Raw genomic sequence first — 23547 nt, forward strand, 5'->3', positions numbered from 1 at the left:
GGGTCCATGTACATTTGAATCCATTCCTTTTTCTTTTTTAATCCAAAAATGTGTTGTTGATTTTACTTTATTGGTTTTAACACTGATAAATAAAATAAGCAGATACAAACGAATTTCCTGTTGACCATTTAATTTTCTATTTAAAAAAGAAATAAACGAGATTGGGGGAGGCTCAATTTTAGTTTTCCTTCAGTTTTTTATTTAATTTATTCACGCCTCGATATTTGATACACACATGTAAGCGGCACTGAAACGCCACTTTCATCTGATTGGTCAACTTGTCCCTTCTAATGTATCCTACTGCCTTCAACTAGAATTAGAGTTGGGATTGCTCATCAAATTTGTCTCAATTTTCATTAAATATTGTCCTGAACCACTAACTGTAAACTATGCATGCCATATGTATTAGAATCTTGCTGCTTGGTTCAGCATGGTGTTGTTGCAAGGTGCCTCTAATGGACAGTGTGTGAGACATCGCAAGCTACATCACTTGGCCATATGCTGATTGGGAGTTGGTCTGTTATATGTTATTTTTATTTTTAATAACATTGTATGATTTTGTAGTGACTGTAGTGCCACATACCATCAATAAATGTATTTTAAAAAAGTTGCGTCACTTTGTATTAAAGCCCCAAGAGTTAATATGAGTTAACACAAGTTAAATTATTTTTTGACATCAAGGCTGAGGCAATTACGTCGGCAGCACACTCTATAAAAAATCTATGGCTTGCAGAAATTAACATTGCACTTATGGAGATGGTGAATAGACATCCCAATAACAGGCACAGTCCTGATTTTACACACCATGTCCCGTCCCGACGGACCTTGTGTCCAAATCTTAGCTATTAGAATTTGATGTCCACTCCAATCCATTCATGATGCCTAAACATTAATTTAGCATTTGGTTTTTTTGTGACAAGCAGCAAGATTGTAATACATATGGCATGCATAGGTTACAGTTAGTGGTGGTTCGGGTCGGGACAATATTTAATGAAAATTGAGACAAATTTGCAGAGCAATCCCAACTCTAATTCTGGATGATTAAGGCAGTACAGAAGACGGGGTGGGTTGACCAATTAGATAAAATGGGAGTTTCAGTCAAACCGTGAAGAGGCATGCGCTCAGCAATCAACACGTGCTTGCATTGGATGAGCCAGAAGAACACCGGGTAAGGTGTTTACATTGAACGCGAAATTGACATGATGGGCTTAAATCTACCCGTGTCGACCAGGTTATTCATAAGCCGTCTATGGCCTTTCCACCAATAAAGGAACAAGGTATATTTTGTTACATGACCACACGCATTGTCACTTGTCAGCTAATTAAGCATAACTAATATGCATGTAAGAACCATAGACTGTAAAAAAAGATGGACGACGCCCCTTCGCTCTTTTCCATTGGTGAGAAATGAAGCCGCCAGTGTTCCGATATGGCGCTGACATCTTGGGACTTGAGTCTGCGCACTTGCGATTTCGGGACCAGACCTGCGCAGTAGTGAGCAGAAAGTAAAGCTTTCTATCAAGGCCCCGCCCTCACTCTCACTGAATCAATCGCAAGCACACTTTTGAATTTTGACTTATGACAGTGTGAAATAATTAATTATAGAAATTTAGATATTAAATTTAAAGCTCCAATCTCCTCAGTCCTCCGAAGATCCCGAAAAAAAGTCTGTTGGTGCTTCAGTGACTACTTCGCTCAGAGAACCTGTCAGCTGTCAATCATGATGTCACAGCACCGTTTTTATAGCATCAAATAACCAAATAAAAACAAACTTATTTTGAAAACAAACACTTGAAATTACATCAACGTGATAGAAACTACAGTAAATGACAGAAACTATCTTTGGAAAAAAGATATGTGAAATGTAATTTAATTGTTTAGTTGGTCTCACGTCCTGTTGAATAACATGGGGAGGCGGGGTTTATGACCTATATTAGGACCAGTCACGGGGGGTTGATCGAGACGTTTTGGCTTCACTTTTGAGGACTTGTGCGGCACACTTGGTAAGAACGTGCATGTAAACACACTCAATAACGACGTTTCCATCCAAGGATTTTTGCGAAAAAATTTTAGCGCATCAAAATAAAGCTGATGGAAACGCACATTATCGATAAAATGTCACAAATGTCGACATAATATTTTTCTATTTAACTCTATGTCGATACATCAAATATCAAGAAAAAATAAATTTGGAAACACTTAATGTCGATAAAATTGAGTTTGCCCCAATCGTTAGCCTGTGTTAATCATGACAACAGTATTGAAAAGCAATTTATTATACATGATTATGGATTGATCTTTACGGCATATAGAGCCGATCTGCAAATGTGACACATCCAGGAGTGCCAACACAAATATCTTGTGCACGTTGAACAAATGAATGGTCACTGTTTGCGATTAATTTATTCACAGTATCCATCCGTTTATTTATTAAAGTTTCTTTTCCACACCATTCAAAATAATAGACAGCAGTCACGGAATTAGCCCACAAAATAAAAAACATATAATTTCTGTGTATAAAGATGTTTTAAATTAAGAATAAATACACAATACTAGGTGAAAAGCTTCAGCGTGCTTTTTCTTTTTTTTTTTGGAACACTTACAGCCCAATTCTATTAAATTACTGTTTAGTCTACTTTTGAAAAAAATGCAGGCAAAATCCCCTGTATTCAATTAAATATATTACCAAACGAAAAAAGCATTACATTTAAAAAAATTTTACCAAAACAAAAATCATTAAATAAAAAAAATAAACTACCAAATGAAATAAATATATATAAAAAGTTTAAATATTTTAAATCTAACACTCTTTAACTTGGATAGTATTTACTGCTTCTTCAGAAAATATAAATTTGCATTTTGAATCTAAAATAAATTTGAGATGATAATCAAGTTTGGTTGGTCGTTAAAAGTTCCAGGAGAAATACGCGGGACATAATGCAGTTGTGATGGCGATGTTTTTGATTAGATGATTGTTCAAAATATTGAATATCAGGAATGTATCATATATGTAAACCCTGATATAAAAAATGATCTTTAATAGCTGTGCACACATTGATTGATGGTACTTATACTGAGAATTTTCTGAGAACATGTGCTGGATGGACATTTTTTCACCTTGAGCCACAAAAAGGGCACATTTTTCTCCAATTTGAAGAAAATTTCCCTCATCCTGCAGAATGGAGTGTTTTCTCCATCAGGACTACACTGGCTGCTCATTGTCTCTGACCTTTTACTCTCTCAGCATAACATGTGACTCTAACCACAAACTCCACCCACCACCCACCCCCTTACCCAGACCACACCAAAACAGAGACAATTATAATCCATTTTGCTTAATAACCATGCAATGCAAATCTGCTTAATGAAAGCATGTCAGGTTACTGCTCTTGTTAAAGACAGAGAAAGAAAGAAAGACAGAGAGAGAAGGGGAGGGCGATGAAGAGCGAGAGAGAGAGAGAAAGAAATCTATTTTCTTCAGGCAGCTAATTATCTGATGGTTGTTTTTCATTCATTGTAAGTGTCATGGCAGTTCATGGCCAGTAACCTGGTCACTCAACAAAGATCAGAGAGGCTCATGGCTGGAGTGGATCTGACCAACCAATCTCTCCAGAGCATGCTCTAATTTAACAGGGATCTATCTATATTCGTACTTTAATCAAGCATGCTGTTTACATAGAGCCCATGGTGCTGAATGCCACGATAGGCCTAAGCTTTTTCTTCACGTGCACAGAGACTCTGTCATTTTCAGTCCTTTATGTGTCCTCATAATTTTGTTTAGGATTGTATTGTAAAGTTTACATTGGAATTCTTCAAAGAATAGTTCAACCGAAAATTTAAATTTTGTCATTATTTACTCCAGTAAACTAATGCTCCAGACCCATATGACCTTCAGGAAAACAAATTAAAAAGTAAAATTTAAAAAGTCTTCTCAGGGTGAATAACAGCTTAAATTATGTCCTGCTCATCACACAAAGTGATTGCATTGCTTCAGAAGGCTTGGAATATAATGGATGAGTTTTATTGATTATTTTTACTTTGGTTTTATGGTTATTTATTCATCCTTTTTCAACTTTTGACAGACTGGAGTATCAATTCACATCCATTAAATGGTAGACCCTGTGAAGATGAAAGACATAGAGATTTAGAGCAACATTAGGGTGAGTAAATAATGACTTATTTTGTGAACTATTCCTTGAAACACTTATCAGAACTGAAAGTGGGGGTACTGTGACTTTGTGATTCAACATCTGAGCAGGTACTCAAGAGGTTGCTGGTTTAATCCTCAGGCAAGATTCATGTGCTACAACCATTGTGCCCAAGAGCAAGGCATGTCACCCCTGCTTGCTCCTGGTGGACTGTCCTAGTAGTACTAAAAAAATTATAGCAAGTTGCTTTGGATAAAAATATTTCTGTTAAAGGATGACTAATAAAAGATTTTGACTACAAAACAAAAACAAACTATTAAGGTGAATTAACATCAGAGTTAAACAGAGATGACTTCTAATTTACTTTATTTACTAAACTCAGCTGTGTTGATTCACAAGGTCACTAGGCTGAGATTGAAGAACAGAATTATGCCAAGGCATAGCACTGGCCATACTTAGAAAGAAAAAAAATAACTTTGTGTGAAATTAAATTAGGCAACCTTCCAGCTCTCGTTTTTGAGACTCATAATATACCAGCCATTGTTGTCATTGTGACATACTGTTTCCCATTTGAGGTCCACAGACATCTGTGATCTGATATGAATGAGATGTCCATTGATTTGAGGCTCAGAATATAGTAAGGAAGAAACTAAGATACTGGCAGTGGCCATTTTGGATCTCATTAATATGAGACACTGGCCGTGGCTGCACAGGGGACCCGGAGTAGACAAGCTGCCATTTTGAAAGGGCACATCAGAATGTGAATTGCTAACTAAGTCCTCCTCCTGACTCAGCTTTAGATAAGAGAGAGAAGTGTGAGCATGAGAAAGAAAGATGGAGAGAAAGAATTACAGGACCTACAGTGTGTATCATTCTTTTATAGCTGCCTGGAAAAGTTATCTCTAAGAGTTTTAAAAGGAACCAAGACTTGTGACTTACAGACTTGTGTAAAGCTGCTCTAAGCAACTGTCAAGTGATGCAAGAGCAATTTGGTGAAGAGTGTCCTAAAAGCCCACCTTGATGATAACTGCAGTTTGCAAGAATGGGACAATGTAACAAAATGTAACCCATGACTTTTAGCCAACTTGTACCAAATGTTCTATTTACAAACATTTCAAGCACAATCACAAAATAAAATAACCACCATCAACCTCATGAAGACACTTTTGGGAGTGTATATTTTTCTGACTTTTTCATTTTAGAACATGCTTGAGATTCACTCCATAACTCTTTCAATAACTGGTGATTTGACATAACAGGTAACTTAATAAGCAACCTAAATCCATCCAAAAGCAAATGATGACTGAAATAAAGAGACAAAATAAAGAGAGGAGGAGACAGGGGAAAGAATTAAGGAGAAATCTGTCTTGCTGGTAAATGTTTAGATTTCACTCACTAGAGAATTAATTGTGTAGTATAGTGGTGGAGTATTCAGCAACGAGATCCTTTCACTGCATGTTGAGAGTAAAAGTTGTTCCATGTGTGTCCAAAGACGAGATCTACGCTATCCATTTGTCTTTGAATAATGTCTCTTTTAATACCCTTTCCATTCTTTGCAGTCAGTTGTTGATAAAAATTTTTTTTAATCCTAATCATGCATGGCACATATGAAATAAAGCCATTTCAATCTTTCTCGTTAAAGATGCAATATGTAAAAAATGTCATGTAATATTCGCCTTTTTCTACCAATGTGTGAACGGCTTGTAAAGCAACTTACAAATTAGCCCTTCCTAGACTTTCTACTGTAGGTTGCCTATTAAAGCCTGTAGACTGATAGTCATGTGAAGGGAGCGGGTCACTTTTGCCGGGAAAATCCAAAGGATGTGACATTTATGTGTACTCCCGAGAGCCTTGCCTCAGTTCTTCTCTTCCGCTATTCAACAGCGACAACAAACTGCAACACTAGGTAACGTTAACTTAGAGATGGAATCCAGCAAACGTCCTGCTCCCAGCACAACACCAACTCTTACACAAACTCTGAGTAAGTCAAAAAAAAAAATCTATCTATCTACTGAATCCCGTCTGGCTAAGCAGGAACGTGATCGTGGTCGAGCAAAAACTAGAGTGAACATCGGCAGGTAATGTGATTCCTGGAGGGACCAAAAAAAACAAAACCTTATTGGACAGGTAAGCTTACATAAATGCAAAGCATGTGAAATATATTGCCATAAGGATTGATCTGTGTAATTTTAGCTAACTTGATCTTGCCTGCTAATGCTGACGAATTGCAAGCTACCTTGCTTCCTCACTTTCAAACAATTTCAACACTCTTTATACTAAAAGTCAGGTATACAGGATACATTTAAGCAAATACGCAGATACAAAACATACAATAGTGCAACATAACTGTAAACCAGTGGCAATTTCTTATGGCCAGCAAAGCCTTATCAGCTGGCCTAACATTCTAAATAAAAAAATATTTTCAATCCTTTCATTCTCAATAATTTTTAATTGCTTTCCACATTTAATTAATCTACAAACAAATAGAGAAAAAATTTATCCAGTCAGAATATATTCATTGATGCTTACAAGCAAAGTGTGACAACTGTTTCACAAATCGCATGCCCCAAGCCAAGCTCGTTAGCAGAAGCAGCATATGAGTCTGAGCCCCACCCCCTCAGGCCTTCAGAATTTCCACAGAATGCTTCAACAGTGCAAATGAATGAGAGATTGTCAGATTCATCAGCCAATCAGATTGATTATTTCTTCTTGGTGGGTGTGATCTTTAGGATATGTCCCTGTCGAGGCCTTCTAGCTGTCACTGCCACATCACCACTGAGAAAGAGATCCTTATGGATTTAAAAACACGAGATGTTCTGCATGACCGTGTGATTGCTTAATTTATTAAACAGGACAGGAGGACTGATTTTCACTTCAAGTAAATCGGTCAGTGCTTTTTGCATTGTTATAGCAACATCATGAGTTTTCTAAGTGTAAATTAGGCTTCTTGAGCATTCAGTGTCGGATCAAGTTATGAAAAGTAGTGCTGCGTTCTATTCAACTCGGAAAGTCGGATTTTACTACTAGGAAAAGTGAAATGGAATGCATCTTGAAGTCAGAATTACAACTTGTAGGCTCGTGCAGAAATTCTCAACTCCGATTTCACTGAGATGCAGGGGCATGATGTCCTAACCATGTCGACACTCAGGGAGATATAAAAAGTGATAAACATTAACTTTTTTTTTTTCAAGTAATATCGATAAATGAGTTCATTTCCACATTACATGATATTAAAGCTTGTTTAACAAACGCCTGCAGAAACAGGTGTAAAAAACATTATAATCTCTTTTGATAATAGTACACCTGAAGCACAAATGCTAGTGCTGCAGCATTGTTTGGTCTGCACTTATATAGCACCTTTTTTTTAACCTTAGCAGTTCCAAAGCACTTTACATTGTGACTCATTCACACACACACACACACACTCACACACCAATGATGGCAGAGCTGATATTCGGCTGCCATTGGGAACAACTTGGGGTTCAGTGTCTTCGGCATGTGGAGTCATGTGGGTCGGGAATTGACCCGCTAAACCTGAAATTAGTGGTCAACCTGCTCTACCACCTGAGCCACAACCGCCCATTGAATATCAGTTGGGTTGCTAGGAGACATCTCCAATGAGAGTCAAACCCCTGCTAAGCTAAAAGGAGTGTTGCAGTTCTGAATATCGGGGATGGAATGCATTTATGGCCGGAGATATCAAGTAGGAATATCCCTCATCCAACTTGAATGGAATGCAGCATAACCGTGTACCCTGGCGAAACTTATTGCAAGCAACATTTAAATCGCAAATATTATTAGATAGATTTTTCAAGGTATTACAGACCTCCTTGGTAGATTCAAATGAAAAATTATGATTTTTGAATGTCTGTTTGGGAGACGTTCATTTCACAAAACAAAAATAAAATGAGGCTTGCTTGAGCATTAAGTGTCGTTTCAAGTTCTGGCTTTCATGCATGGATGTGTTTTTAAAATGTCAATTGGTATTACTAGTTAACTGCAACACAATGTATGATGCCCAAAGGCATAGAGTGTCTTATTCATTGTGAAACTGTGTTTTCTTAATGGCATGAATTACACCGAAGGCCTAGACTTTAAATGCACGGCCTGCCACTGCTGTAAACTGTCTGGTATAGTTTGGTAGTATGTAGCTGTATGTGTATGTGTATATCAGTATGCTATGTTAGCTGATATGTAGTTTTTGTTTAGTCTCAAAGTTTGTAGTAAAACAATCATAACTGTTTAATTTAATTATGATACCTCAAAATAAAATAAAATAAAATAAAATCACTTTATTGTCACACGACCATATACACAGTAGGTGAAAGTCGCGTGTGCAGTTCTGAGCAACATAGCAGTCATGACAGTGACGAGACATACCAATTTACAATAAACAACATATTTACAAAACACAATTTACATATCAAATGTACACATAATTACACAACACAATAATAATATACAACGTACAGTAAACAATACACACAAAATAGAATAAGCATACAATACAAATTTAAAAAATAATAAGACAGACTACTATTCCAGCCCTGAATTCAGCCATATATTTATTAATATACAGTGTATATATATATATATATATATTCAGTAGTTGTATTGTGAAGAGAATATAATTATGACAGTCCAGTGTGAGACAATAAGATTAATAATGTGCAGTGCTGATTATTGATCGTGAGAGAAACTGTCATGTATTCGGCTGGTGCGGGTCCTGATGCTGTTATACTGCCTGATTGATGATAGCAGTGAGAGCAGCCCATGGCTCAGGTGGCTGGAGTCTCTGATGATCCTCCAAGCTTTTTTCACACACCGCCTGGTATATATGTCCTGGAGGTAGGGAAGCTCACCTCCGATGATGTATCTGGCAGTACGCACCACCCTTTGCAGGGCTTTGCGGTTTTGGGCGGTGCTATTGCCATACCAGGCGGTGATGCAGCCAGTCAGGATGTTCTCTACAGTGATGGTATAGAACCATAGAACCATATGAAGATGTGGTGGTTCATTCCAAACTTCCTCAGCCATCTCAAGAAGAAGAGGCGCTGGTGAGCCTTCTTCACAATGGCCTCAGTGTGGATGGACCATGTGAGTTCATCAGTGATGTGGACACCGAGGAACTTGAAGCTGCAGACTCTCTCCACCGGTGCTCCATTAATGGTGATAGGGCTGTGTCCTCTGTCTTTCCTCCTGATGTTCACTACAAGCTCCTTGGTCTTACTGACGTTGATGTAGAGGTTGTGCTCCTGACACCATCGTGTCAGTGTGTGCACCTCCTCTCTGTAGGCTGATTCATCATTGTCAGTGATCAGACCTACCACCGTTGTATCGTCAGCAAACTTAATGATGGCATTGGAGCTATGTGTTGTGTGTACAGGGAATACAGGAGTGGGCTGAGAACACAGCCCTGCAGTGTTGAGGGTCAGTGATGAGGAGAGGTTGCTGCCCATTCTAACCACCTGACGTCTGCCTGACAGGAAGTCCAGGATCCAGCTGCATAGCGAGTTGTTTAAGCCCAGAGCCCGGAGTTTCACATCAAGCTTGGAGGGCACTGTGGTGTTGAATGCTGAGCTGTAGTCTACAAACAGCATTCTCACATATGTGTTCCTTTTTTCCAGGTGGGAGAGAGCAGTGTGTATTGTATTGTATTGGAGCGGTTGTTGTGGTAGGTAAACTGCAATGGGTGCAGTGAGTTGGGCAGCACAGAGCAGATGTAATCTCTGATTAGCCTCTCAAAGCATTTGCTGATGATGGGTCAGAGCAAAAGGACGCCAGTCATTTAAACAAGTGATTGCTTTGGTACAGGTACAATGGTGGATGTTTTGAAGCATGTGGGGACTACAGACAAGGAGAGGGACAGGTTGAAAATGTCCAAAAAAACACCAGCCAGTTGATTCGTGCACACTGTGATGACATGGCCCCGAATGCCGTCTGGACCCGCGGCTTTACGGATGTTCCCCGACGGAAGGATCGGGTTACATCCGCAACAGAGACGGAGTGCTCTATCCGCGAGGGTGGTGTCATTTTCCTCGAAACGAGCATACAATTTATTTAGCTCGTCCGGGAGACAGGCAGCGGTGTTCACAGCGGAGTTTTTATTCCCTTTGTAGTCTGTGATGATGTTAATTCCCTGCCACATACTTCTAGAATCGGTGGTGTTGAACTGTCCTTCAATTTTGTGCCTGTACTGGCGTTTGGCTGCTCTGATAACTGGCATAACTGGCTTGTTTATGCTCTTCCGCATTCCCGGATTTAAAGCGGAGGTCCGCGCATTAAGTGTCGCGCGAACGTCGCTGTTAACCCATGGTTTCTGGATGGGGTAGATCCGTATTGTTTTGGTCGGAACAAAGTCCTCTACGCATGATGCCGGTGGATCACATTCAGTCTCTTTGTACATTACATCATTGTTTTGGCTGATGCTCGCTCGCTCGCGTCCCTGTGGAGTGTGAGCACGAGCAACAAGTAGCTGGCTGCAGTTCACTTAATGGCCACAGGTGTCATTAATAACAAAGGTTTCTGAATCTTACATACTGCACTTTTAACATGAGTTCATTTATAGATGCTGTACACAGAAATGCCAGGTTTCCTTAAAGAGATGTATCAATACCCAGCCCTAAATGGATGGACGGGCAGGCGGATACTGTAGATAGATAGATAGTAACTGTGGATGGATGGATGAATGGATGAATGGATGGATGGATGGATGCTGTACATAGATATATAGATCTACATTTTCATGATCCTTTAAGCACCTTTGTTTTACTCAGCAACTAACAAATAGCGAACATAGCAAATGTTTTCTTAATCCAAAAGTAATTAGATTTTACTGCCTAATAAGTGTAATCTGAAAAATTCCATTATTGAATAATTGTGAAACTGTGTTTCATATTAATTTCAATAATTTTAGTCATGTAATTTGTAATAAGTACTTGATTACATTTGAGAGGCAATCTACCCAACACTGTCAAGTTGTAGGGGTGAGATTCAGAAAGGCTGAACAGAAAAGAAGAAATTAGTAGGTGCGATAACACGCAAAGGTATAGACAGATAATTGGGAAAAAAAAAGGAACAGTTCAGAGGTGGCAAAACTGCTGAGGGGGACTCTCAATGTGAAACTTAAAGTCGTTTCCACACAGGATGTGACACTTCTCAAGCAATTCCCCTTTAGGTGACTCTCTTTTCGATATGTCAGCACTTCTGCCCAAAAAGCACAGCAGGACACGGCAAAGCCACATTTGACTCTTAAACATTAGCTTGACTCGTCACAACAGGGATCTGCTCTATTGCATTATTGTCTTTCACTAAAAACCTGTGGAGGTTCATTGATATGCACTCTCTCAGACTCCAGTGGAAAAACACTCAGGGCTGCTCATTCCCTACAACACACACACACACACACACACACACACACACACACATGCACCTCTGCACCGCCGTGTGTGCGTGTCCAACATCAAGTGTGTGTGAAAATATGTGCAAGTTCTCGTGTGGGTGAATGATAGATGGAGGGAGAGAGGTGTGTGAGCATGTGTGTGTGTCATGCAGCAGTAAAGTGTAATTAGAAGTCATACCCACAGGGGTACAAATGCTGGTTAGAGAATCACACAGCTGGGTCCCCACATAACGCACACATTTAATCATCACACACGCCCTTACAAACTCACTTTCACCTGAGCCACAACCTCATGCTGTGTGTCATATCTTCACACACAGGATCTTAAGTCATTTTTATTGACTGGTGGTTAAATGGGTGAATCTTGCAATGATGTTCTGAAGAGGACCAAAAACATGTGTTTGTGTGTGTGTGTGTGTGTGTGTGTGTGTGTGTGTGTGTGTGTGTGTGTGTGTGTGTGTGTGTGTGTGTGTGTGTGTTTGTTTGTCAGGTGAGAGTATCTTCTCAGTAGGGTGAATGTGAGCTAAAGAGCAAAGTGAAAGGTCATCACTACTCAGCTGTCACTCAAAACCTGGGAGGCTAGTCAATTCTAGAGCCCCTGGAAACCAGACAGACTTACAACCCTCTATGTACTCAGGATGAGCAATAATTCCCATAGCCATGCCTAAACATTCTGGACTCTGGACACTTTACACAACATGAGAAATTTTACTGGCAATAGTAACTGTTTATGTAATTAAAATACAATACAATTCTGTTCAACTCTTAAACAGCCACCGCACACAAACACACAGAAAGGTATCAGTTCCCAAACTAGCCTCTTTCTCTTTCTCTCCTGCTGTTTTCTCTCTTCATGGCACTGAAACTCATCACCTGCTGCTCCTTCTCATATTTTGCATGCAAATTTAATTTCCTGATTGTCTTTTAAAACATTTCTATCTCTTCACTCTCTCTTTCTTTATACTGTCCCTTTATACTGTCCTTTTTAAAGATAGATTCCAACAACGAGAGGCAGAATGTCAGCATTTTATGTGTAATTTGTTTCAAAATCCCAGGATGCACATAAATTAAAAGACTATTGCTGGTTCAATAAAAGTTAACCTCAAATCAACAGAATTTGTGGCATTATGTTAATTAACACAAAACATAATTTTGACTCGTCCCTCGTTTTCTTCAAAAACAGCTAAAATCTGGGTTCCAGTGAGGAATTTACAGTGGAAGTGAAAGGGACCAATCCATAAATTTTAAAATACTCACTATTTCAAAAGTATAGCCACAAGACATAGACATTATATGAGTTATTATGATTTTAGTGTGATAAAATCGCTTCCTAAACTTTCTGTGTAAAGTTATAGCCAATTTTACAACTTTGTTGCCATGATGATGTAATGTCAATGTGTTGATGGCCAAACATTGTCTGTCGTGAGTGAGGCTGGGAAAGGAAGAACGATAAAGATTGACACCTGTGGGTAATCATCTCTAAGTTGTCAGAGGGATAAAAGGGCAGTCCAGGCCGCCGGAGCAGAGAGAGGAGTGGCACATGTTAGAGATGTGTCTGTATTTTTGTTTATGTCGATGTTTTTCATTGGTACATGGAAAAGTGCTTTAAAAATAAAAGTCAAGAGAAAGTGGAAATTTGTTGGCTCCGACTTCCTCATCTCTGAAGAGTGCAAGAATGTGTTTCAGTCAACAAACCCTAAAATAACTGTAAAAATTAAAAGATTACAATTTAAACAAATTTACAGCTTAAATAATGCATGCGTTTTAACAGAAAAATTCATGTAAGTGCTTTTATAAAATTATAAGCTTCACATTTCTGCCTTGAAACACTCCAAAGGTTAGCCCCATTCTCTCCCATTGTAAGTGCCTCAGTGTATCTTCAATTTTTGCTTTTCTTAAAGAAAGGAGGGACTAGTCGAAATTCTTTTTTGCGGAAATCATCATTTGGCCACAAATGCTGTCGATTGAGCTTGACTTGTATTGAACCCGGAATTGTTACGATCCCTGTGTTCTCTGTTTTCACTGTCATGTTTATGTCACCTTTCATTGTGGTCCGCCCTGCGTTTCTGTTACGATCCCTGTGTTCTCTGTTTTCACTGTCACGTTTATGTTACCTTTCATTGTGGTCCGCCCCGCGTTTTCCGTTTCACTCTCGCCAGTCGCGTCCCATGTCACTCTTCTTTGTTGTCCGTCCCGTGTTTTCCGTTTCACCGAACACGCTCCCTGTCATGTCTTCCTTGTTGCCCGCCTGTGTTTCACTGTCTCTGTTAGAACTACACTTCCCTTCGTCCTCACTCCTCATCACCGCTGTCACAGCGTAATTGTCTGCACCTGTTCGTGATTTTGTTATCACCGAGTCCGGTCGATTTTAACCCGCTTGTTTTCCTGTTCCTTTGTCGTTTGTTGAATGTTTATGTCGTTTCACGTTCGCTGTTCCCGTTCCCTGATGTTCACTCTTGGTCTTCTTATTCCCTGGATGTTAATTTGTGTTCGTTCTACCCTTCATGGATGTTTCCCCCAACCCGTGTAGCTTCTTTATGTTCGTCCGTGCTTTAGTTGTATTTTCCCATCGAGGACTGTTCTTTTGTTCATGTGTTTGTTTATTTTATTCAGTTTGTTAATAAACCCGCTTTTGGATACACATCCCTGTCTACCTTATCCTACTTCCCGTCATCACAGAAATATTCCTTTAACAGAGGGTTTGCTCATATATGGAAGGCAACGAAAATTTCTGAATTGAATAGACTTGATACCATCATTGTTGGGAGGGTAACTTTTGAAATGTATTCCACTACAGAATACATGCTGTAAAATGTTATTTGTAACGTATTCCATTAAATTACTCAAGGTCAATAACGTAATCTAAGTACTTTAGATTACTTCTTCAACACTGGTATATTTTTTTTTTTGCTTGTTTTGACTATACAAACTCTGCCAGTAGCCTACAGTAAGACAAAATACACATGTTATAAACACATTCTCTGAAAAACCTAAATATCTTATGCAGATGTTTTAAATTTTTTTATATATTTTTACAGGAAAACAATACAAAAAATATTTTCAAGAATATGATTTTCACACTATTATCAAAGGTCTTACTTGAAAAAAGAAATTATGATACAATGTGAATTTTCTTGATAATACATGTGATCGTGTCTGGTAACATGTGCATGTAAAATGTCTAGAAATAGCATTTTAGCTTAGCGTAAAGCTGACAATTTACACATGGTTTATTTCTATTTCTTCTGCTCGTATGAATGTAACACATAAGAAAGTGTTTCACCGCTGTTCAAATGCACTTTGGATCGCACCATTTATTTGTATAAATGTTTTCCATCTGAAAGGACTAAATATTAAATGAAACATATGACAAAAAAAATGACAAAATGCATTGGAATACAGTTACTTATATTTGTTTTACCCTCTCAGAACAGGTTTCAAAATATGAACTTGTACGTGAAAGACAGAGAAAGAGAATGAAAAATAAATAAAGACAAAAGCAGTGACCACTTAAAAACTCGGGAGGTCCATCCAAATAAACAGAAATACCACACCTGAAGCTATAGGCCTACTATCTGCTGACGTCAGACCCTTGTGAAATGGTCAAGCGATATCGAGTAACTGCTCGGCCAAATGGATCAGGCATAAAGATAGAGTAGGATTAACGGCTCGGTTAATCGATTGCTGAGAGATCCCAGTCACTAACTCACCTTCCTGTACCGCCTGGAAGGGGTTGTTGGGCTCGATGAGTTTGATTGAATGGGTAATCCTCTCGCTCTGAAGGATGTCGTCGTTCAAACTCAAGTCGGAAATGGCGAGCTGAAAAACCTCGTCGTCCCGTATGGCGTTTTGTTCAAAAATAGCACCTGTTGGACCAAATGGAGAATGTACGCTATTAATATAGGCCTAGTGTTCTTACTGAATGACATTCCACTGTTTTCCGACATTTTATTTCATATTCATCTCGTGCCGTAAATATGTTATAGAGCACGCAGGAAAGCATGTTCACGTGGGTCTTTCATCTTTTTTCCAAACTGTTAAAAAAAGCGCTGAGAAGCGTCATGAAAACAAATATGTCCTCCGTATCTATTCAGGTTCATTGATGCTCCATATACATCGTATACCTACAATTCACAGCAACTTCTTGCACCTGTGTTTAGCTAGCGGCATTTCAGGAGTAGCCTATGTTCAGTACCATGGAGAGCGCGCGTGTTAGAAGGGTTGTAAATATTATATAAGCATCCCTAATTTATCAAGGGCATTGTTCAATTTGTGGGAGAACAGCACGGCTGTAAGCCTAAGGGAAGATCTTTCATGTCAAGGTGAGAGGATACGTGACCAGTGCATACGTAGCAAATATTATACTGTAGCTATAGCTAGCCTACTACGAGTTCACGGCGTCCTTGGAAACTCGTCGTAGCCCAGAAAGTGGACGGGGGCGTGCATTCCAGACAACTGTGAATTGAATTATTGATAAATAAATGAAAAGTCTGATAATGAGGGTTATTGTTTTAGTAGCCTATAGGCCTACCATTTGTATTCAGCTGCTCACAGATTAATCCTGGCCATATTAAACTTTGACTTCGAATTACTGAGTGCTGTTTCTCTAACGAGTCCTTAACAGCCTAGTATTAAATCATAACGCGCCTAGGTTCAATCAATAAGGCTGCTTTGTGTTGGATCATAAACAGTGATCCGGCGAAAATTTGACATATTTGGATCAGGGCACAGTGATAAAATACTCGGAGCAGGTCGGCTTGAGGAACCAAAGGTGAGATAGATGCAATGCAAACAGGGATTTTGTTTTTTATTATTTATATAAGTATATATGTTATATTATTATATAGCAGCCGCTAAGGCTCCACGGCGGGCGCAATTCAAGACTTTCACAACTGCAGATTGTCGTTTTATTAAAACCATCTATGGCAGGATAAATAAAATAAAAAACTGCTTATAGAAGTATAGTCACAAAAGTAGCAATACTACGTTTAAAAAGGGTCACACTTTACAATAAGGTACCATTAGTTAACATGAACTAACAATAAACAATACATCCTACTTTTACAGCATTTATTAATCTTGGTTAATGTTAATTTAAACATATAGTAAGTAATACATTGTTAAATCAAAAGTTGTACATGTTAACATGAGTTAATGCACTATGAACTAACATTAACTAACAATGAACAATTGTGTTTTTATATACTAGGGTTAACGAAAATGAATAAATGCTGTACAAAAATGATTTGTTCATTGTTAGTTCATGATAATAAATTAACTAATGTTAACGAATGGAACCTTATTGATAAGTGTTACAAAAAAAAAAATAAGCTAAAAATGAGCAGAATTATGAAGGCAGGCAAACAGGTATACCTAACAAGAGGCCACGGGGATAATTGTGTTCAATAAGTTGCAAAAAAATTAATAAATAATAAGTGTGACTTAATCATATAGTGTCTAAACTTGACTTAACACCCCACTTTTCAAAAATAAACATAAAAATATCAATTAATATCAATTAAACATCTCAAATTGAGGACGATTTTAGTGGTGAGCGCTGAGTAATTGTGTGCGGGTCTGAGTCGTGCCAGGCGCACCGGATGACAGAGTACATCAACTGCATACAAAAGAGCGGTTCCTTACAATCTGAAGAACACCAGAGGCACCAGCTTAGCAAAAACGTAACATTTAAACACATTTAAATTCGGCATGAAGCAGTATTCGCGACCTAATATGAGCACATTTCTCAAAGTAACGCAATTACAGGTGTTTTGAAACTGTTTCTGAGCATAAGTGTGCATTAGAGTGCGAGACTCAATTCCGTTCTAAGCATAAGTTGCCGGAGAAGACGAAATGCTGCATGCAGACACAAAGGCTGCCAAGCTTGCTAAAGACCAACATTCTTGAATAAAGCGGTTCCGCTCGACTTTTTTTTATTTCCAGTCGAGTGCTACAACGAAAACATGATTGAACAATCTGTACAAGTTTACGTTTAAGTAAGAACTCCACGCGGGCACGAGAAGAGACTTGTCGCGCGCAATTTAGCTCATTTGAATGGAATAAAAATGTCCTTCATGTTCATCAGAAAGTTCAGGCTTAAGGCTGGGGAGGGGATGACTCAAGTTAACCCTGAAACAGACCAATAATATGCGTCTCCAGTGTGCTTATGCTTGAATGTGAAATGATTCTTGAACGCCGAAATGCACTAACTTCGTGGACCTGTTTGGTCATGTTTCCGGGCAAGTTAGAGTAGGCTACTATATCAAATGTCAAATAAACTACAGAGTTCTTCTATTGAAAGTCAAACGTGCAAGCCTCTGACTTTCTCATTCTTTAAATGAATGACTCGATTTACGGTTAGAAGAGAGCTATTCATGATTCATCGCGTCTGTCCGAGACGTTGCTTCGGGTGCCTTACCGATGTGAATAATCGAGTCCGCACGAGCCAAGCGGCACTGCATGATCCATAAGGAGAGGCTGATCACGAGCAACTCCATCTCCAGTTCTCGCCCCGGTGTATCATCCACGCGTCCAAGGCGGTCCAAAAATCCAGGTCCAGACAGAGAGAAAATGCGCGAGAATGACCACAATGGAGGAGATACAGAGGCAACCACGGGTGCGTCACGTCTATCTTTCTCCGAGATCTATTAAAATTGAAAGTGAGACAGTATATTCGCGGGGAAAAGAAGATCTCGGGGGAAGGGAAGCAGAAAAGGAGGGGTAGGGCGGAAAGAGAGAGCAAGGGAAACGACAGGGGTTCCACGGTCCGAGGCAAAGCAACGGGTCCGTGCGTTCCAGCTCTCAGTGTGTTTTGGATACTGCTAACTGCAGCGCAGAGAGGGGGGGGTCTAGCTCTCTCTCTCTCTCTCTCTCTCTCTCTCTCTCTCTCTCTCTCTCTCTCTCTCTACATACGCGCGTACTCTCTAGAAGCTCTCAGTCTTTCTCGTTTTGCTCCACCACGTGACTGAATAATCCAAAGATCGGAACGGTATAACTGAGGAGAAATGAAATTCGCTCGTGCTGGAGAGAGTCGCTGTTAAGCAGCGCGTGGTGACGGCGGGAGGTCTAGCGCACCTCAGCCCTGGGCAAGTCAGCTTCAACCGACCACCAAGGAGAATTTCCTCAAACATTTACCAACGAGCGACACAATCCCTCACTGATTTTAAACTCAGGGCTGCTAGAGCGAAAGAAAAGTTACTGCAACGGATGATTCAAATTCTCCTTAGAAGTTCGACACACTGGCAACTGCAACGCTCAGAAGTGGGAGAGAAGATAAAACAACCGTGAGCGCTTCGTCTATCGGTATATAGTTTGCCTGGAGTAAGCCGGTACTGTCTTTATAGTCTCGCAAGGAGCTTGAAAAACTTGAGAATGGAAAAATCGAGCCGGCAGCGAAAGGAAGTGAGACTGCATCTATTCAATGACTGAATGATTGACTGTTTTATTAGCGTCAAATCATTTACACGGCTTAACGAGCTTTTTATTGGACAAACAAAGTATAGAACAATTCACAAGTCTAATAGCTAAAAAAGAAAAAAAGAAGACGAAAATGTCAAAATTCATGTGAATTGCACTCAAGTCACGTTTCTTGAATGTTAATCTTTCTGAAATGTACACATACTTTTTTCTCTCCACAGCTTTTTCAGAATGGACCCTACATATACAATGAAGAGTGATAATCTTCGCCTTACAATTAAAGGATATTTCTTGAGACGATACTAACGGAAATATCTCTTAATTGTTTGGTTAAGGCTATCAGGTCGTCAGCTCGGATCACATGGACGTGCACAGCGCCATAGCGCCCCTCTGGTGGCTTGGATAAATGTATTTCCTTGGCGCGAGGCAAGTGTATCTGGGCAAATTCCAACCGAATGTAATCATCCCTATGCCCTACTTACTCCGAAGGGCAGAGCACTTGAGGTGGGTACTCTGAAGGAAACATGGTATTATTGTGTGAATATACCTTTAGCTAACAGTCTTGTGGAAGTGTCCTTTGTGAAAATATATATATATTTTTTACTTTTGTTTGAAACAACCCTTTGAATGGCATCTCTTTCCCAAAGTGCCCTTCAAGGGAGAAAAAAATGCTATTTGGAAATCACTCTCTGTCTTCCTCAAGCAAGACGAAAAGCAACATCCACTATACAACATGCCCACTCCAAAAAATGCCCCCTTGGATCACAAAGCGATTCTATTGGTTAAAGAACTTTTAAAATCCTATGCAATCTCTATATGATTCATGTTGTCTGAACTATGTAACTATGACAAAGAATAACTTTTAAATTATATGCCACACCTATAGAGCGCAATAGAGCCTGCTCACTTTCCACAAGTATTTTCCCACAATGTTTGCATAGGCTTAAGAGTTGTAAGCTAGGAACCAAAGCAACCAGCTCTGATGAGAATCACAACATTAAAAACTTTATTTTGAGGCAAAACATTTTTTTTTAAATCAGAGAAAAAGACAAAGGTTCAAGACTGCGTACTTCTTTCACGAGTGCACAAACTACAATCCCTTTATGCATTTCCAATGATGGAATTATATACAAAAAATAATGGAAATAAATAAAACTATTGATTTTAGTTTGTTAATTATTAGTCTAGAAACGATATAAGTTTATTGCAAAATATTCTGATATGTACAAATATATAAGTAGTTTGAGGGTGAAGGGAGACCGACTTAGTTGAGTCATTCACAGTGTGTCATGCGGTCGCTCATGGGCATGTTTTGTGGGCTATGTTGGACTCTGATTTGTGAAGCTTTCTCAGCTGGACCAGGGGTAATGTAGTTGTACATAAATGAAGTTGAAATAACTGACTGATGGCTTCAACGGAAGCATATACCATCGAATAACCACAAAGCTCAAGGTAGGTCTGTTCTGAAAGGTTTATACAGTGCATCCAGAAAGTATTAACAGTGCTTCACATTTTCCACATTTATTCCAAAATGGATTAAATTCATTATTTTCCTAAAAATTCTACAAAAAATATCCCATAATGACAGCATGAAAGAAGTTTGTTTGAAATCTTAGCAAATTTATTAAAAATAAAAAACGGGGAAAAAAAATCACATGTACATAGGTATTAACAGCCTTTGCTCAATACTTTGTTGAAGCACCTTTGGCACCAATTACAGCCTCAAGTCTTTTCGTGTAACTTGTGCTACAAGTTTGGCACACCTATTTTTGCGCAGTTTCTCCAATTCTTCGTTGCAAGACCTCTCAAGATCCATCAGCTTGGATGAGACGGTCAGTGCACAGCTATTTTCAGATCTCTCCATCAGATCAGTGGAAACAGGATGCACCTGAGCTCAATTTTGAGTATCGTGGCAAAGGCTGTGAATACTTATGTACATGTGATTTTTTTCATTTTTATTTTTAATAAATTTGCAAAGATTTCAAACAAACTTCTTTCACATCCTCATTATGGGGTATTGTTTGTAGAATGTTGAGGAAAATAATGAATTTAATCAATTTTGGAATAAGGCTGTAACATAACAAAATGTGGAAAAAGTGAAGCACTGTGAATACTTTCCGGAGGCACTGTAAATTATAAATTTTAGTTTATAAATTTTTAAATTAAACATTCTTCTGTTCTGTTTTCTCCAGTTAACTCACAAGCAGTGAGGTTAGCCTAGTATCTTAGCATACCGATAGCTTCTTCTCCTCTTCATTTTCATCACATTTCCCCTCACTGTCGCCACCTAGTAATACGTCGGTATGATTGTATTTAATAGGACTTTTAAGTATATTTATAATTGTACAAACTTTTAATTTGTAATCTTTGTGGTTAGGGTTACGTTTAGGGGTAGGGATAGGTGTAGGCTTGCTGTGGGACAAATATATACAACAAACATATGTCATCTAAAAAAGCAAGACTAAAGCATTTTGCTGGTAATTTGAAGGGGGGGGGGGGGGTGCATAACTTGTAGTGGGTGTACCTTGCATTTCTGCATATCTAATAGTAGTCTTGCAGGATGCAGACAGACCCTTTTCTTGAGAGGCTGTTAGAGCTGACAGATCCACACCACATGTGCCACTAGAAGTTGTGGCACATGCCACTGGATTTTATGGCACATCCAGTGGTATTTGTGATATTTCCAGTCATTAGAGGCATGTGCCACTGAAATTTGTGGCACGTCTGGTCTACTGACACATGCCAATGTATTTGAAGGCATATTGTAGACGCTGTCAATGATACGCACTGGTTTAGTCAACGGTAGTGATCGCGCACTGCCATACTGTGTAAAGCATGTTGCATACAAACATTAGCTTTTAGCAGGCTACCCGCGCCTAAGTTGATTAGATAAGCAAAAATTATTGTTTTACACTGTCGTTTAGGTCTCTCATGTGTTCCACTGTAATATGTGTTATGCATGTAATGTATTTTATTCTCTTGTAATAAAGCCATTGTGTTGAAAATGGTCACTGTGATCTGACAGCTTAACTATTTAAACTGCTTAACTTTTCATTATATTTGTTTGGTTAAGAGATGTCATTGTGATCACCAATGTGATCAGTTTTGGTTTAGTTCATTTGTAGACTAGCAATGTTGAAAATAACAAGATTATACAGCGGCACCTTTTGTCCTTTATCTGGATTCACAAGTGTCCTGGACATCTATGAACTGGCACCTCACTATTCTGTGTAACATAGGTCTAGAGATGCCATCTAAAACCAAAAGGCTGACAATCATAATGTGAATACAGGATTACAAAAATATTAATATCCATTTGTTAACACATTATGTCTATTCCAGCATCAAATTTAATTAATGCATATTTTGTATACTTCCATTAATGTATACTTCCATTCCCCTCACATTGAAAAAAGAATAGCAAAAGAAAAATATATATCTTATTCCATCATTCCTCCAAATGGTTTGCATACATGATATTTAAAGCCACCAAAATTTAACCACATATTAAGTATCTTTGATTTATCTGTATTTTAAATTAACATGTAATCATTCCTACATTGAGCCAACAGTACTTCCATTACTATATATAACCTATACAGCAGACATGAAAAGAAACAGGCACAAGAAATATATCTGTAAAATAATGTGTCACTGTGTGTCAATAAGAACAGAGTACTAGATTTTGAGGAGAAGAGAAGAAGTTTGGCACACATGTATTTATTTATCTTCATAAAATCACACAAAGAGAGATTATGTGTCTCCACAAACAGGGATGTTATCTGTGCCTTTACCTGTTCACACTTGTGCCTTTCCAAATACAGAACTGTACCTTTTCCCTCTAAAGTGTCTAAACCAAGAACACAACATCAATTAAAGTGTTCACTACAAGAGGAAAAAAATGCAATCATGTCCATGTCAGCAGAGGTCTCACAGTGGTACCCTAGAAAATACAGATACCGGTACATTAAAAACAATAAAAAACCTGCTTCAAGTCTTAAATATTGACATCACAGCTGGTGGTGTAAGGAAGGCCACTTTCTAGGTCTCAGATCACTGCATGTCCTCGTAGATCAATTCTATGTTAAAAACAAACATAACTCAAAGAAATGAACCTAATTTGTGTGTTGAAATTTCATTGCATTCATATTTATAAACTAGAACCTTTCACATCCTTAACCTTTTTTATACACTTGCAAATGCAGTGAATGTGAAGAGACTGTGAATGTTTTAAAGTGAATTAAGTTTAATTCTTTCAGGTTGAAACCATTATTAGTTTTTATTAGTATTAGTTTACAGATAATGGGGCTGTCTGTTTTTTCAGTTTGTAGAGCCATACAGTACAGTCCAGTATGTTTGGATTCAGACGATAATTCCATAAACCAGTATAATGTTCCTCAAGGAGCATCACTCTCTCTCTCTCTCTCTCTCTCTCACACACACACACACACACACACACACACACATGCTATCAAACAAGCTACTTACCTTTTTTTCCCTAACAAAATAGCCCGTCTTAAGCTGTCAACTCCATAAGTGTCACCCAAGTATCTAAAAATACAGTGGCATGTGTCAGTCAAG

The 23547-nt window shown here is 38.7% G+C and overlaps 1 protein-coding gene and 1 long non-coding RNA gene across 3 annotated transcripts in view; one reads left to right on the top strand and one right to left on the bottom strand.

Annotated features, from left to right (window-relative positions):
* Positions 1-18336, bottom strand: part of LOC127657199 (glutamate receptor ionotropic, delta-1-like) — a 422482-nt gene extending 404146 nt beyond the window's left edge. For both annotated transcript variants that reach the window (XM_052145889.1, XM_052145888.1), the window contains exons 1-2: positions 17969-18336; positions 15261-15416 (exon numbers count right to left, since the gene is read on the bottom strand). In XM_052145889.1, the coding sequence (XP_052001849.1) occupies positions 15261-15416; positions 17969-18047 (235 nt within the window). In that variant the 5' untranslated portion in view covers positions 18048-18336. The remainder of the gene's footprint in view (positions 1-15260; positions 15417-17968) is intronic.
* A 503-nt stretch (positions 18337-18839) lies between these two features.
* LOC127657200 (uncharacterized) lies at positions 18840-20471 on the top strand. Its single transcript, XR_007972253.1, has 3 exons — positions 18840-18951; positions 19188-19470; positions 19614-20471. It is a non-coding gene; the product is annotated as an uncharacterized LOC127657200 (long non-coding RNA).
* Positions 20472-23547: the final 3076 nt, after the last annotated feature.

Source organism: Xyrauchen texanus, chromosome 16 (assembly GCF_025860055.1).
Source record: "Xyrauchen texanus isolate HMW12.3.18 chromosome 16, RBS_HiC_50CHRs, whole genome shotgun sequence".
NCBI lineage: Eukaryota > Metazoa > Chordata > Actinopteri > Cypriniformes > Catostomidae > Xyrauchen > Xyrauchen texanus.